At 34.6% G+C, this 12,026-nt stretch overlaps 1 protein-coding gene across 1 annotated transcript; it reads left to right on the top strand.

Annotated features, from left to right (window-relative positions):
- The first annotated feature begins 4,272 nt into the window (after window positions 1–4,272).
- On the top strand, window positions 4,273–7,809 carry LOC107564937 (uncharacterized). Its single transcript, XM_016250112.1, has 9 exons — window positions 4,273–4,280; window positions 4,450–4,553; window positions 4,698–5,081; window positions 5,239–5,353; window positions 6,144–6,247; window positions 6,392–6,775; window positions 6,931–7,083; window positions 7,214–7,263; window positions 7,678–7,809. The coding sequence occupies exons 1-9, from the start codon at window positions 4,273–4,275 to the stop codon at window positions 7,807–7,809; spliced, it is 1,434 nt and encodes a 477-aa protein (XP_016105598.1).
- The last annotated feature ends 4,217 nt before the right edge of the window (window positions 7,810–12,026 follow it).

Here is a 12,026-nt window from a genome sequence, read left to right as displayed (position 1 = left end):
TCGCGTCTGTCTGCTTATTGAGTTTATTTAACCCATCGCAATTTCGCAACATCGCAATGTCCTGCTCGGGCTTGCCAATTTAATGGCAGAGAATGGTGACTTTAGTTGTTGTTTTTTTTAAGCGGATACATATCTGTCATAAAATAATCATATGCGTCTTGTGCCGTATATTTCAAGCATTCTGAACGTATACTAAGGGTTTGGTGAGAAAAAAACGAAATGGCAAGTTATATTTATATTATATTTTATGAAAATCTTGCATTGCAGCTCAAGCTGCGCACAAGTGCATATCCTTTTGAGATATCAATTATAATCTATTTTAATAAAACACAAGATTACATTTTATAACTCTAACAGTAGGCTATTTAATATCTGTTGCTCTCTGGTTGTCAGTCAAAATGACAGTTCTTGCAACATAGGCCTATATATACCCAAGCCAATGTATTATTCTTTCCTTTCTTTCTTAGTGTTTAAAATATTTATTTTGAAATGAATTAATTAATTTCTTAATTAAACTGGTAATTAATTACTGGTTGAGCAGGGTAGGCTATGGCAGCTGCCATGCCCAGCTGATGCAAAGAATAGAATTTATATCTACACAGAAGAAAGCCCAGTCTAGACTCTGCCCCGGTACAAGTTGTTTCGAGCTATTCATTAGCCTGTTTGTTTGATGAAAAAAGATGAAATGTAGTTGCAATAAATGTGTTAAGAATCCATACAACTGCAGCAGCGGAGGACTATTATTCTGCTGCGTGATACTGCAGGAGAACTGATGATGGCACGGTTTGATCTTCGGCTGACCAATCAGCAGAAAGGGGCATTTAATTCCCGCCCACGTGTAGAAATCGAATATTCAAGCTGTTTATTAATGTTTCCACCCATGAACAAAAAACAAAAATTTAAGCTGAATTCTTGTTTTTCGTTTTTTTGGAAAAAAACGGGTAGGTATAGTTTGAGACAGCGCCATTGGTTTTGGATTACTCACCGCTGACTGGACGAGACATCTGTCAATCAACGTATACAGGGAAGAACCAGCCGAAGAACAGCAGAGTCATGGTAGAAAGTTCGGAGATGGTGTTAAAGTAGCTCCGTTTAAATGTATTGTATGAATTGCCCTTACTCTAGTGGCACAGATGGATAAGTGTGTGCCCTTGGCTTTTTGATGCGATCGACCCGGGTTCGATCCCGGCTTTTGCCAAACTTTTTTCCCCTCCCTAAGTGAAAATAGCAGTATTTTTAGCAATATGCTGTTTACACTAAGTGCAAATACCTATTTACACTGTTAAAATAGCAGGATTTCTACTATCAAGTATACTACTTGTTGCAAATAGTGGCAATTATCTGCACTTCAGTATTGTAGTACATTATAAAACAGTATGCAATAATAACGTATTGAGTGTAAATTATAATTTTAATTATTAAATGGATGCCACCTTATTGGTACAATAAAGTCCTCCCTACACCTCCCCTAAACCTCCCCGATACTTTATTTTCAACTTTTTGATTATTTCCTTAATTTTTATTGAAAATAAATGCCTTTACGATGTGATACGAGATTTGAAAAGGGAGAAGAAAAAAAAGTTCGGCAAAAGGCGGGATCGAACCCGGGTCGATCGTGTCAAAAAGCTAACGACACTCATTTATCCATCTTTTCTATCCACGCATTTTTCTATCTGCCCACTGGAGCTGACGTTTTACAACCACTTTTAACTAAATCTAAATAGACACCTCAGATTTTTTATTCCATAGTAAGGCCAATTCATACAATACATTTAAACTGAGCTACTTTAATACCATCTCCGAACTTTCTACCACGACTCTGCTGTTCTTCGGCTGGTTCTTCCTGTATACGTTGATTGACAGATGTCTCGTCCAGTCAGCGGTGAGTAATCCCAAACCAATGGCGCTGTCTCAAACTATACCTACCTTTTCCGGTTTGTCTGATTTGTCGTTGTGTTTTCTGACTTGTTATAATGTTTTCTGAATTGTTGTTGTGCTTTCTGAATTGTTATTTTGTTCAATGAATTCACATTGAATGTCAACAACATCATTGGCCCATCACCACCGTCAGATAGAACATCTTATGGTGTTGACAAATTTAGCATTTCTTTCACAAAACAAGTTCATGCAGTAGCCATTTTGTTTTCTCTTTTGATGCTAGATACTAATAGAACCTGCTCCAGGAGGTTATCGTCTCAAACTATACCTACCTTTTCCGGTTTGTCTGATTTGTCATTGTGTTTTCTGACTTGTTATAATGTTTTCTGAATTGTTGTTGTGCTTTCTGAATTGTTATTTTGTTCAATGAATTCACATTGAATGTCAACAACATCATTGGCCCATCACCACCGTCAGATAGAACATCTTACGGTGTTGACAAATTTAGCATTTCTTTCACAAAACAAGTTCATGCAGTAGCCATTTTGTTTTCTCTTTTGATGCTAGATACTAATAGAACCTGCTCCAGGAGGTTATTTAAAAAATTATCTAAATATTTCAAATAATTTCCTCTGAAATTGGAAGATGGTGTTGACATATCATGGTTATGACACAGGAACTATTAACATTAGGATTTAAAATATTCTAAAACTATAAAACTTACCAGAGTCTGTCTGACACTGATGTACTCTGCAGAGATGGAATGTGGCAAGGGGGTCATTTAAAGTCACAGCTGCCCCTGATATACCCTGATTTTTATATTTTTTTGCATTCTAAGTGTTGACAAAAAGTGGGGACACAACCTTATGAAACCTACGTGTCCTTAAAAAACAACCTTGCTTTGATATGAGATATCATTAAGTTTTGCTTTTGATAAAACAAGCTCTTTTTCATAATTAATCAAAAAATGAATCCATCTTATTGCTTATGAACAATTGAATCCTTGTCTGTGGACCCACGCTTTTTGATGTAGTGAGAAGACAATAAGTGTCATAGATTTGATATAACAATAATCAAATTAAATTGAAGGGGATAATTGTGTTAAATACATTCTATCATTAATCCCTCATAAATTTACAATTGAAAATATTTTAATTTTTAGGGACACAACCTTATGAAACCTACGTGTCCTTAAAAAACAACCTTGCTTTGATATGAGATATCATTAAGTTTTGCTTTTGATAAAACAAGCTCTTTTTCATAATTAATCAAAAAATGAATCCATCTTATTGCTTATGAACAATTGAATCCTTGTCTGTGGACCCACGCTTTTTGATGTAGTGAGAAGACAATAAGTGTCATAGATTTGATATAATAACGATCAAATTAAATTGAAGGGGGTGATTGTGTTAAATACATTCTATTATAATCCCCCATAACACTTACAATTGAAAATATTTTAATTTTTAAACCTAATAGCAGTTACAAATGCTGGATATGTTTTGTCCCATGTCTTAAGAATCAGTGATGTACTGAATATTTTCTGAAGTATATAAGGCTGTCACTCCATATCATTGAGAAAATATTAAGACAAGCCACATTACAGCATATACATCTGACAACAATAAATCACACACTGCTGTGAGTTAATATTAAACCTGTCATTAATATCTGGCCTGTTTGATCAGTAGTTCTTTAGACTGACTAATTTAAAATGTATCAAATGGAACTGTTTATTTAATAAAATATTAAGCGTTAAAAAAGCTTACTGGGCTTATATGGTACACATGGGTGTTTAAATGGTACACCTTGGAACCTTTCCTAGACTTTTAATTTTAATTTAAAATTTAGTCAGTTCTTAACAAAACATAACATCGTGTTTATTTGCGGCATTAATAATCTTTAACTGAATCCTTTATTTAGACAGCTATTCCAGTATCTATAAGAACACACAGAAAACTTCTCCTGCATGAATTAATGTGAGTGAGATGCCTTTATGCACATACACGCACTTTAACCAACACACAAAAGCAAACAAAGACTAATGGAAACATACTTGCTTGGTGATCAATAATCTACAAGAGATGTGAAGTGAAAGTTTGATGACGTGTAAAGGCAACAAATGTGAGGAGGTTGTAAGTGGTCTAAATGAGGCCTGTGGGTTTCCTGTTTTGACATGTTTAGATGTTGTTGCATAATAGTTTCTTATTTTGATCCACTACAATAAAACAAAGAGTTTATTAATTTTCTCATTGAATGTAAAATGTAAGCACATAATCTTGGGCTTATCTTCATGTCTGAATCATTTCTGATGCTAATCATACCTATTATCTAACAAACACAAGTTACATTTTATTATCAAATAATGTAGCCTCTCTGCATATATGTCCGATCATGAAAAGGTTTAAGATTTTCCTATTCACGAAGTCAAATCAGAGCAAACAAGTCTAAAAGGTAACAAATGATTGGTTCCTATTGCACTCACTTTTTGTTTACACAATAACCTAATTTACCGCCAACCCCTCATGACGCAGGCCGCTTTAGGTAAAACTTTCCATTGATGTGAACCAGTCAGATAAGAGCTGACATCTGCATTAAGACCCTCAGCAGTGTCAGTTATTCACAATCATTCACTGAGATGGAGAGGCCAAGACTTGCTTTGATCGCACTCATGTGTAAGAAAAAAACTATAATTCTTTAGTTATTTTTTTTGAGTTTTTTTTTGTTTTGTAAAATGTCACTACTGTGAATATTTTGATATAATTGATATAATAGTATAATCTAAAGTGCTACATAAAGATAATTTTGTACTTTTACAGTTTTCCTGTTTTATCTGAAAATAATCTATGGAGAAGAAATGGAGATGAAAGTCAAACCAGGAGACAACATCACTCTCTTTTGTGATCGCTCTCTAACTCTTGGTTCTGTCGTTGTATGGATAAGAAACTGCTCTCATGAAAACCAACCCTCTCTCATAATAGATTTTAGGAAACTGGGCATGGAGATATTTCAGCGATTCAGCTTTATCCACAACCTCTATAATAATTCTTATGATCTACATATTACTAACATCAGTGTATCTGACCTGGGACTGTACTACTGTGCAAAACTAGAGATAAAGGTAAATGAAGATGGAAAAGGCATCATCTCCTCATCAGATGTGTACTATTATGGAAACCAAACAATTTGTCTTTCTCTGGGCGGTAAAAAAACACTTCTGTTAGTCATTATTACACCATTGTTTGTGTAATTCTGGAAAACTTTACCTTCTCATCAAGAAGCAAGATAAACTATATATATATAATTTATTTATTTTTCAACATTCATTGACACATTTGTATTTATTTTATCCTGAGCAAGTGACCTCCTCTTCTGGACCCCTGAACACCACCTCTACCCCACCTCCTGTATCAGACTGTGTGCTCTGCTGGACGCTGCTGTTCAGTGTGTGTCCAGTGTGTTGTCTCTTCATATGGTACACATGGGTGTTTAAATGGTACACCTTGGAACCTTTCCTAGACTTTTAATTTTAATTTAAAATTTAGTCAGTTCTTAACAAAACATAACATCGTGTTTATTTGCGGCATTAATAATCTTTAACTGAATCCTTTATTTAGACAGCTATTCCAGTATCTATAAGAACACACAGAAAACTTCTCCTGCATGAATTAATGTGAGTGAGATGCCTTTATGCACATACACGCACTTTAACCAACACACAAAAGCAAACAAAGACTAATGGAAACATACTTGCTTGGTGATCAATAATCTACAAGAGATGTGAAGTGAAAGTTTGATGACGTGTAAAGGCAACAAATGTGAGGAGGTTGTAAGTGGTCTAAATGAGGCCTGTGGGTTTCCTGTTTTGACATGTTTAGATGTTGTTGCATAATAGTTTCTTATTTTGATCCACTACAATAAAACAAAGAGTTTATTAATTTTCTCATTGAATGTAAAATGTAAGCACATAATCTTGGGCTTATCTTCATGTCTGAATCATTTCTGATGCTAATCATACCTATTATCTAACAAACACAAGTTACATTTTATTATCAAATAATGTAGCCTCTCTGCATATATGTCCGATCATGAAAAGGTTTAAGATTTTCCTATTCACGAAGTCAAATCAGAGCAAACAAGTCTAAAAGGTAACAAATGATTGGTTCCTATTGCACTCACTTTTTGTTTACACAATAACCTAATTTACCGCCAACCCCTCATGACGCAGGCCGCTTTAGGTAAAACTTTCCATTGATGTGAACCAGTCAGATAAGAGCTGACATCTGCATTAAGACCCTCAGCAGTGTCAGTTATTCACAATCATTCACTGAGATGGAGAGGCCAAGACTTGCTTTGATCGCACTCATGTGTAAGAAAAAAACTATAATTCTTTAGTTATTTTTTTTGAGTTTTTTTTTGTTTTGTAAAATGTCACTACTGTGAATATTTTGATATAATTGATATAATAGTATAATCTAAAGTGCTACATAAAGATAATTTTGTACTTTTACAGTTTTCCTGTTTTATCTGAAAATAATCTATGGAGAAGAAATGGAGATGAAAGTCAAACCAGGAGACAACATCACTCTCTTTTGTGATCGCTCTCTAACTCTTGGTTCTGTCGTTGTATGGATAAGAAACTGCTCTCATGAAAACCAACCCTCTCTCATAATAGATTTTAGGAAACTGGGCATGGAGATATTTCAGCGATTCAGCTTTATCCACAACCTCTATAATAATTCTTATGATCTACATATTACTAACATCAGTGTATCTGACCTGGGACTGTACTACTGTGCAAAACTAGAGATAAAGGTAAATGAAGATGGAAAAGGCATCATCTCCTCATCAGATGTGTACTATTATGGAAACCAAACAATTTGTCTTTCTCTGGGCGGTAAAAAAACACTTCTGTTAGTCATTATTACACCATTGTTTGTGTAATTCTGGAAAACTTTACCTTCATATATATATATATATATATATATATATATAATTTATTTATTTTTCAACATTCATTGACACATTTGTATTTATTTTATCCTGAGCAAGTGACCTCCTCTTCTGGACCCCTGAACACCACCTCCACCCCACCTCCTGTATCAGACTGTGTGCTCTGCTGGACGCTGCTGTTCAGTGTGTGTCCAGTGTGTTGTCTCTTCTCCTCCATCTGTGTATTCTGCCTCTGTTGTAGGAAAGCTACAGGTAATTATTTACAGATTTATACACTTCTTTTGCACAGCCAAAATTTTACAGATTTTGTCAATGACAAAAGTTTAATTTTTTTTTAATACTGCATGAATTGGAATCCACTAATTTAAATATTTCATTTTAGATTCTGCAACTGATCAAAAACACAAGCTGAAAGGTAGAAATATTATTGAGGTATGACCAACGAAAACATGCAAGTTTATTCACAATATGGAAGATTTCAATTACTGGCTCTTTTTTTCTTTAGCTTAAAAAGATTGGGTTACCACTTTACAATAAGGTTGCAAATAAATAAATAAATAAATGAATAAAAAAAAAAAGTTAACGAACTAACATTAACTATCTGTTATTATAATTTAATGGATCTGAGCTTATATTAACTAACAGTGAACAGATCTATTTTATATAAACTTACATTATAAAAGATTAATAAATACAGTAACAAACATATTGCTCATTGTTAGTAAACGTATTAATGCATTGTTAATTAATGTTACATGTAAAAAAAAAAAAAAAGTTACCTAAAATGTAAATATATACTGTAATACATGTTATATAATTAAATCAAAACATTATTTTTTATTACAGGAGAATGATGATAGCGAGGTGTGTTATGCATCTGTGGACTTTATGACCAGGAGACAAAACCGACACAAGAAAACACAAGTGCCGAGTTCAGATATCACTACTTACGCTCCTGTCAGAACAGAAACTGAATAGATTAGAAAGCTGGAGGAGCCATTATCATTGAAATATTATGTTAACGGCATGTTTGTTGTTTAAAATGTTTGTCTGTGATTAAATCATAGATGAAAAATATGAAGCAAGAATTCTTCTTCTTCTTTATAAGTATTGACAGATAAAAACATTTTCTTTCAGTAAAAGTGTTTTAGTATGTTTCCATACAGGATGAGTAACAGGATGTGGAAGTGGGTTTCCTGTGTTAGCGTTTAGTTTAAAGGGATCATGAACTGCCTTTGTTTTTTAATTTTGTACTGTTCTCTGAGGTCCAATTATTATGTTTTCAAGATTTATATATATAAAACATCATAATTTAGAAGTAATAAGCTATTTTCTGTCCTTTTTTATCCCCCTCATCAGAACGCTGTGCTTGAATAGGCATGGCTGATTGTAAACTCGTAAGTAAATGCCCACTGCTATGACTGGCTAATAGTTGCTATGTTTGAGAGCTTCTGTAAGAAGAGACAAAACAATAATGACTACATAATGAAAACAGTTGCTCACACTTGTGTCGCGACATTACTGTCGGATCAAATATAGTCGGCACAGCATCGTGCATCAGTGGTAAAATGAAGTGAACAAAGGACCAAGTTCTTACTGACGTGGTCTGGATCTTCATTAAAAATAAAATGCATCCAATCTTTCCTAATGTTGGAATCAAAAGGAATGCAATGCAAACAATGTTTTTCCACAACTTGGCACTGCACAGTAACACCGTGTCTGCGCCGCAACAGCTGAAGTCTGTCTAGTACACTGGACGCAACAAAGCGACCGTTGAAAATCATTTGAAATTTGTCTCAATATGTCATGAATAGATGCCTGGGTTGCGTACGTATGTGTGGGGCGGAGCTATCAAAATAGGGGCGAGACCCTTTTGGGGTAGGGGCGTGTTTGTTTTGGTGATTTCAAATGTCAACATTGGCTGCCAGAAATCGCTTACCCCACCTTTAAAGACAACTTTATAATGTGAATTCACAGTAAAACAAGAGCAGTGAATTACTGTGATGACAGCATCATTCTGCTGTTAGGGTTAGTCATTTGTAAGAAAATGATTTCACAGTACATTTCTCAATACGGTAATTTATTGTAAAATAATACTCTTTAATCCGGTAAATTCCTGGCAATGTTTAACAATGTGGGATTGTTGTGATTTATTAATGTACAATTCGTCACAGATGTTTCATCAAAACATACAAACCACATTATATCTTTAATTGGGTATGATCTGAAATCGGTCACTTGTTCACAGAATTAATATTTTCTATGTGGTGAATGGCACATATTAGAATCCAATGTTGAATGACAAAATAACTTTAAATAATTCATACACTAGGCGGTTGAGTACATAGTGCATAGAATAAGTGCATAGTGTAGTTTGGGACACAATTGTTGACACTCTCGCCATCTTGAAACCGTCTGTGTGTCATCACCATAGACATAAATACATAGATTTCTCAATAGTGGCTGTTTCTGTGGGCTGCTATATGCAAGCCATCCACCATATAGGGACAGTGAAAGCTGGTCCATAAACATTCAAAAGCAAGCTGACTGTGTGTCTGCAACTATAGTTGTGTGAATATGCATATCTGCAAGACTGCGCGATATTGTACAGTTAGTGATGATCATAGAGATGTATACCCAGATGCCACATTCGATTGCTCCAGACATGTTGAGGTGTCTGCTATCTTGTAATGGCCAGCGGTAATGGTCATTGTGTCATATGTGTCACTGATGTGAAATCTTACCGCAGGGGACATCTTAGCCTGTATTACCCTAAATGTACAAAAAAATGGGGTTCTACATCAAAGTAGTTCTTTGTTACTTCAGCAGATGCAAATACATTTAATCCATTAATTGAGTTACAGTCTTCTTGAGTAACCTGGAGTTCAGTGACTTAAATGTGGGTATGAAAGTGTCAATATTTTTCTCTCATCTTGGGACAGAGTCCATTCCGGAGCTTTAACCACTAGTAAAGTAAAGCATTACCTTTTAATTTACAAGGGAATATCTGAGTTACGTTATGAAATATTTTCATGTTTCCATTGACTGATAGCTCTCCTGTCCCCATGTTGAGAGAAATCGGGGGTAAGTTCAGAGGCGTTGTGTGCGCTGTGTGAACATGATGTTACTGTAGTTCTAGACCAGGGGTGTCAAACTCAATTCCAGGAGGACAGGAGCCCTGCAGAGTTTAGATTCAACCCTAATTAAACACACCTGATCCAACTAATCAAGTCCTTCAGGCTTATTTGAAAACTACATGGTATGTGTGTTGGAGCAGGGTTGGAACAAAACTCTGCAGGGCTCCGGCCCTACAGGAATTGAGTATGACACCCCTATTCTAGACTAAATATGAACACACATTTACTCATCTTACCTGTACAAAAACAGATTCTTTGTTCCTCCAAATGAATAAAAACAGTAAAATGCAAACTCAGGATATGACGCAAACCTGCAATAATTACATATTTTAAATATACTTTACGTATTTAATCCCATTTTATTAACCAGTGTCTTCGCTGCTGACCTTCAATGATCCAATTCAACCATACTAATAAGAAAAAATGACTTTAGATAAACAACATTTGGGTTTAATTTTTTTATTGCTGAAGAAGAGTGTTGAACTTTCTTCTCATGCGTTCTACTGTAGAGACATGTCCTCCCGCCTGAGGCTTATTCATTTCACTTTTGGTGTGAAAGGGCTTTTACATCTGACAAAATATAAATTTATATATATCTATAGCAAGCCCTGCTCAGATTTAAAAAGTAACTCAAAAGTAATGTAACACATTACTTTCCATGAAAGGTAACTAACGCATTTAGTTACTTTTTTATGGAGTAATGCAATATTGTAATGCATTACTTTCCCAAACACTGCTTACAACATAAACCAACATTACAAAATAAACCAACGACATAAACTGCTAAAAATGAACAAGCTCAACACACATGCACATGTCAAACCAACAAGAATTAAAAAAAAAAAAAAAAAACTCTACAGCATGATCTATTCACGCTGCATTGCATGCTGGGATACATTATACACATGCACTGTAGAAACACAGTATGCTCTTTGTTTACAATAAAATTCTGAGTGTGCAGTCTTACTGTGACATTACTGTGAAAGTAATGCAATTATTAATATGGAATATACAGTAATTTCACACAAAAATGTTTTAACAGTACATGCTATGGGCACTGCCCTTCATGCAGGTTACAGCCTAAGTTATTTTACACTACTATTAGAAGCTTATGCCCTTTTTTTCAAATGCAGAAGTGTGAAAGAGGTCTATTGGAGAAAGTGAGAGACTATACGTTTTGAATGCTTATGTATATCTTCTAAATGGCCTGACATATTCATACTAAAAGCATTCCACATTCCACAGTTCATTTTTTTTTCGGTTAGACTATTTAAGTGTATCATCTAGACATTTGAAGTGCATTTTTCTTGTTGGAATTTTCAGTGTGAACACACTAAAAAGCAGCACAAATAGTGCATATGTATGCAAATTGGCATGCATCACAAGTCTCTGGAGTGGTCGAATGTGGATCTATGTATAAAAATCTATGTCCACAAATGGAATTTGACTGTTGCACAGCTCAGAAATCCAATGGTGTCAAAAAGCACACCTGACATGATCAAATTTGAGTTATGATCCAAGTTACACTTTCTCCAATGGTAGAGCAATGGACCTTGGTATCTCCCAATAATGAGACCATCTCCTCAGAACACTAAGAAATGAATATCTTGCCTTTATGTTAATTGCCTCAGTCTGCTAAATAAATAAATACATTTGCTAAATTAATTTGCTAAATAAATAAATATACACACAAATTTAAATCAATTTAAAATAAGCATACCGATTTTTTAAAATTAAATAAATAAATAAATAAAATAAGCATTACACTTGAGTGTGTAAACTTTCTTCAGCCCAGCCGCATTCTCCGTGTCAAGCGTGCTCACTGAGCCACAAACAGCAAGACAGTTTTCTGCACCAGATTCGAATAAAGGGAGCAGGGAAGACAATATTTTGGTTTAAACCCTTATGGAATACATCCTACTTATATTAACTACTTATATTTTTATAATCGTTTTGGAGCGACATAAGGATAAGTAACTGACAGAATTTTTATATTTCTCTTGTCATCTCTAATCAAATTAATTTTTAAGGAAATACATTTTTTCCTAGTATAAATTC

The sequence above is a fragment of the Sinocyclocheilus grahami genome, unplaced genomic scaffold (genome assembly GCF_001515645.1).
Source record: "Sinocyclocheilus grahami isolate Dianchi unplaced genomic scaffold, SAMN03320097.WGS_v1.1 scaffold25.1, whole genome shotgun sequence".
Classification (NCBI taxonomy): Eukaryota; Metazoa; Chordata; class Actinopteri; order Cypriniformes; family Cyprinidae; genus Sinocyclocheilus; species Sinocyclocheilus grahami.
This window is presented reverse-complemented; position numbering and strand designations above follow the sequence as displayed.

What these genes read in the sequence shown, in the direction of transcription:
- LOC107564937 (XM_016250112.1), top strand. An exon ending in TGCTTTGATCGCACTCATGT is followed by an intron (nt 4,554 to 4,697) that starts GTAAGAAAAAAA and finishes GTACTTTTACAG; the next exon opens with TTTTCCTGTTTTATCTGAAA. An exon ending in AATTTGTCTTTCTCTGGGCG is followed by an intron (nt 5,082 to 5,238) that starts GTAAAAAAACAC and finishes ATCCTGAGCAAG; the next exon opens with TGACCTCCTCTTCTGGACCC.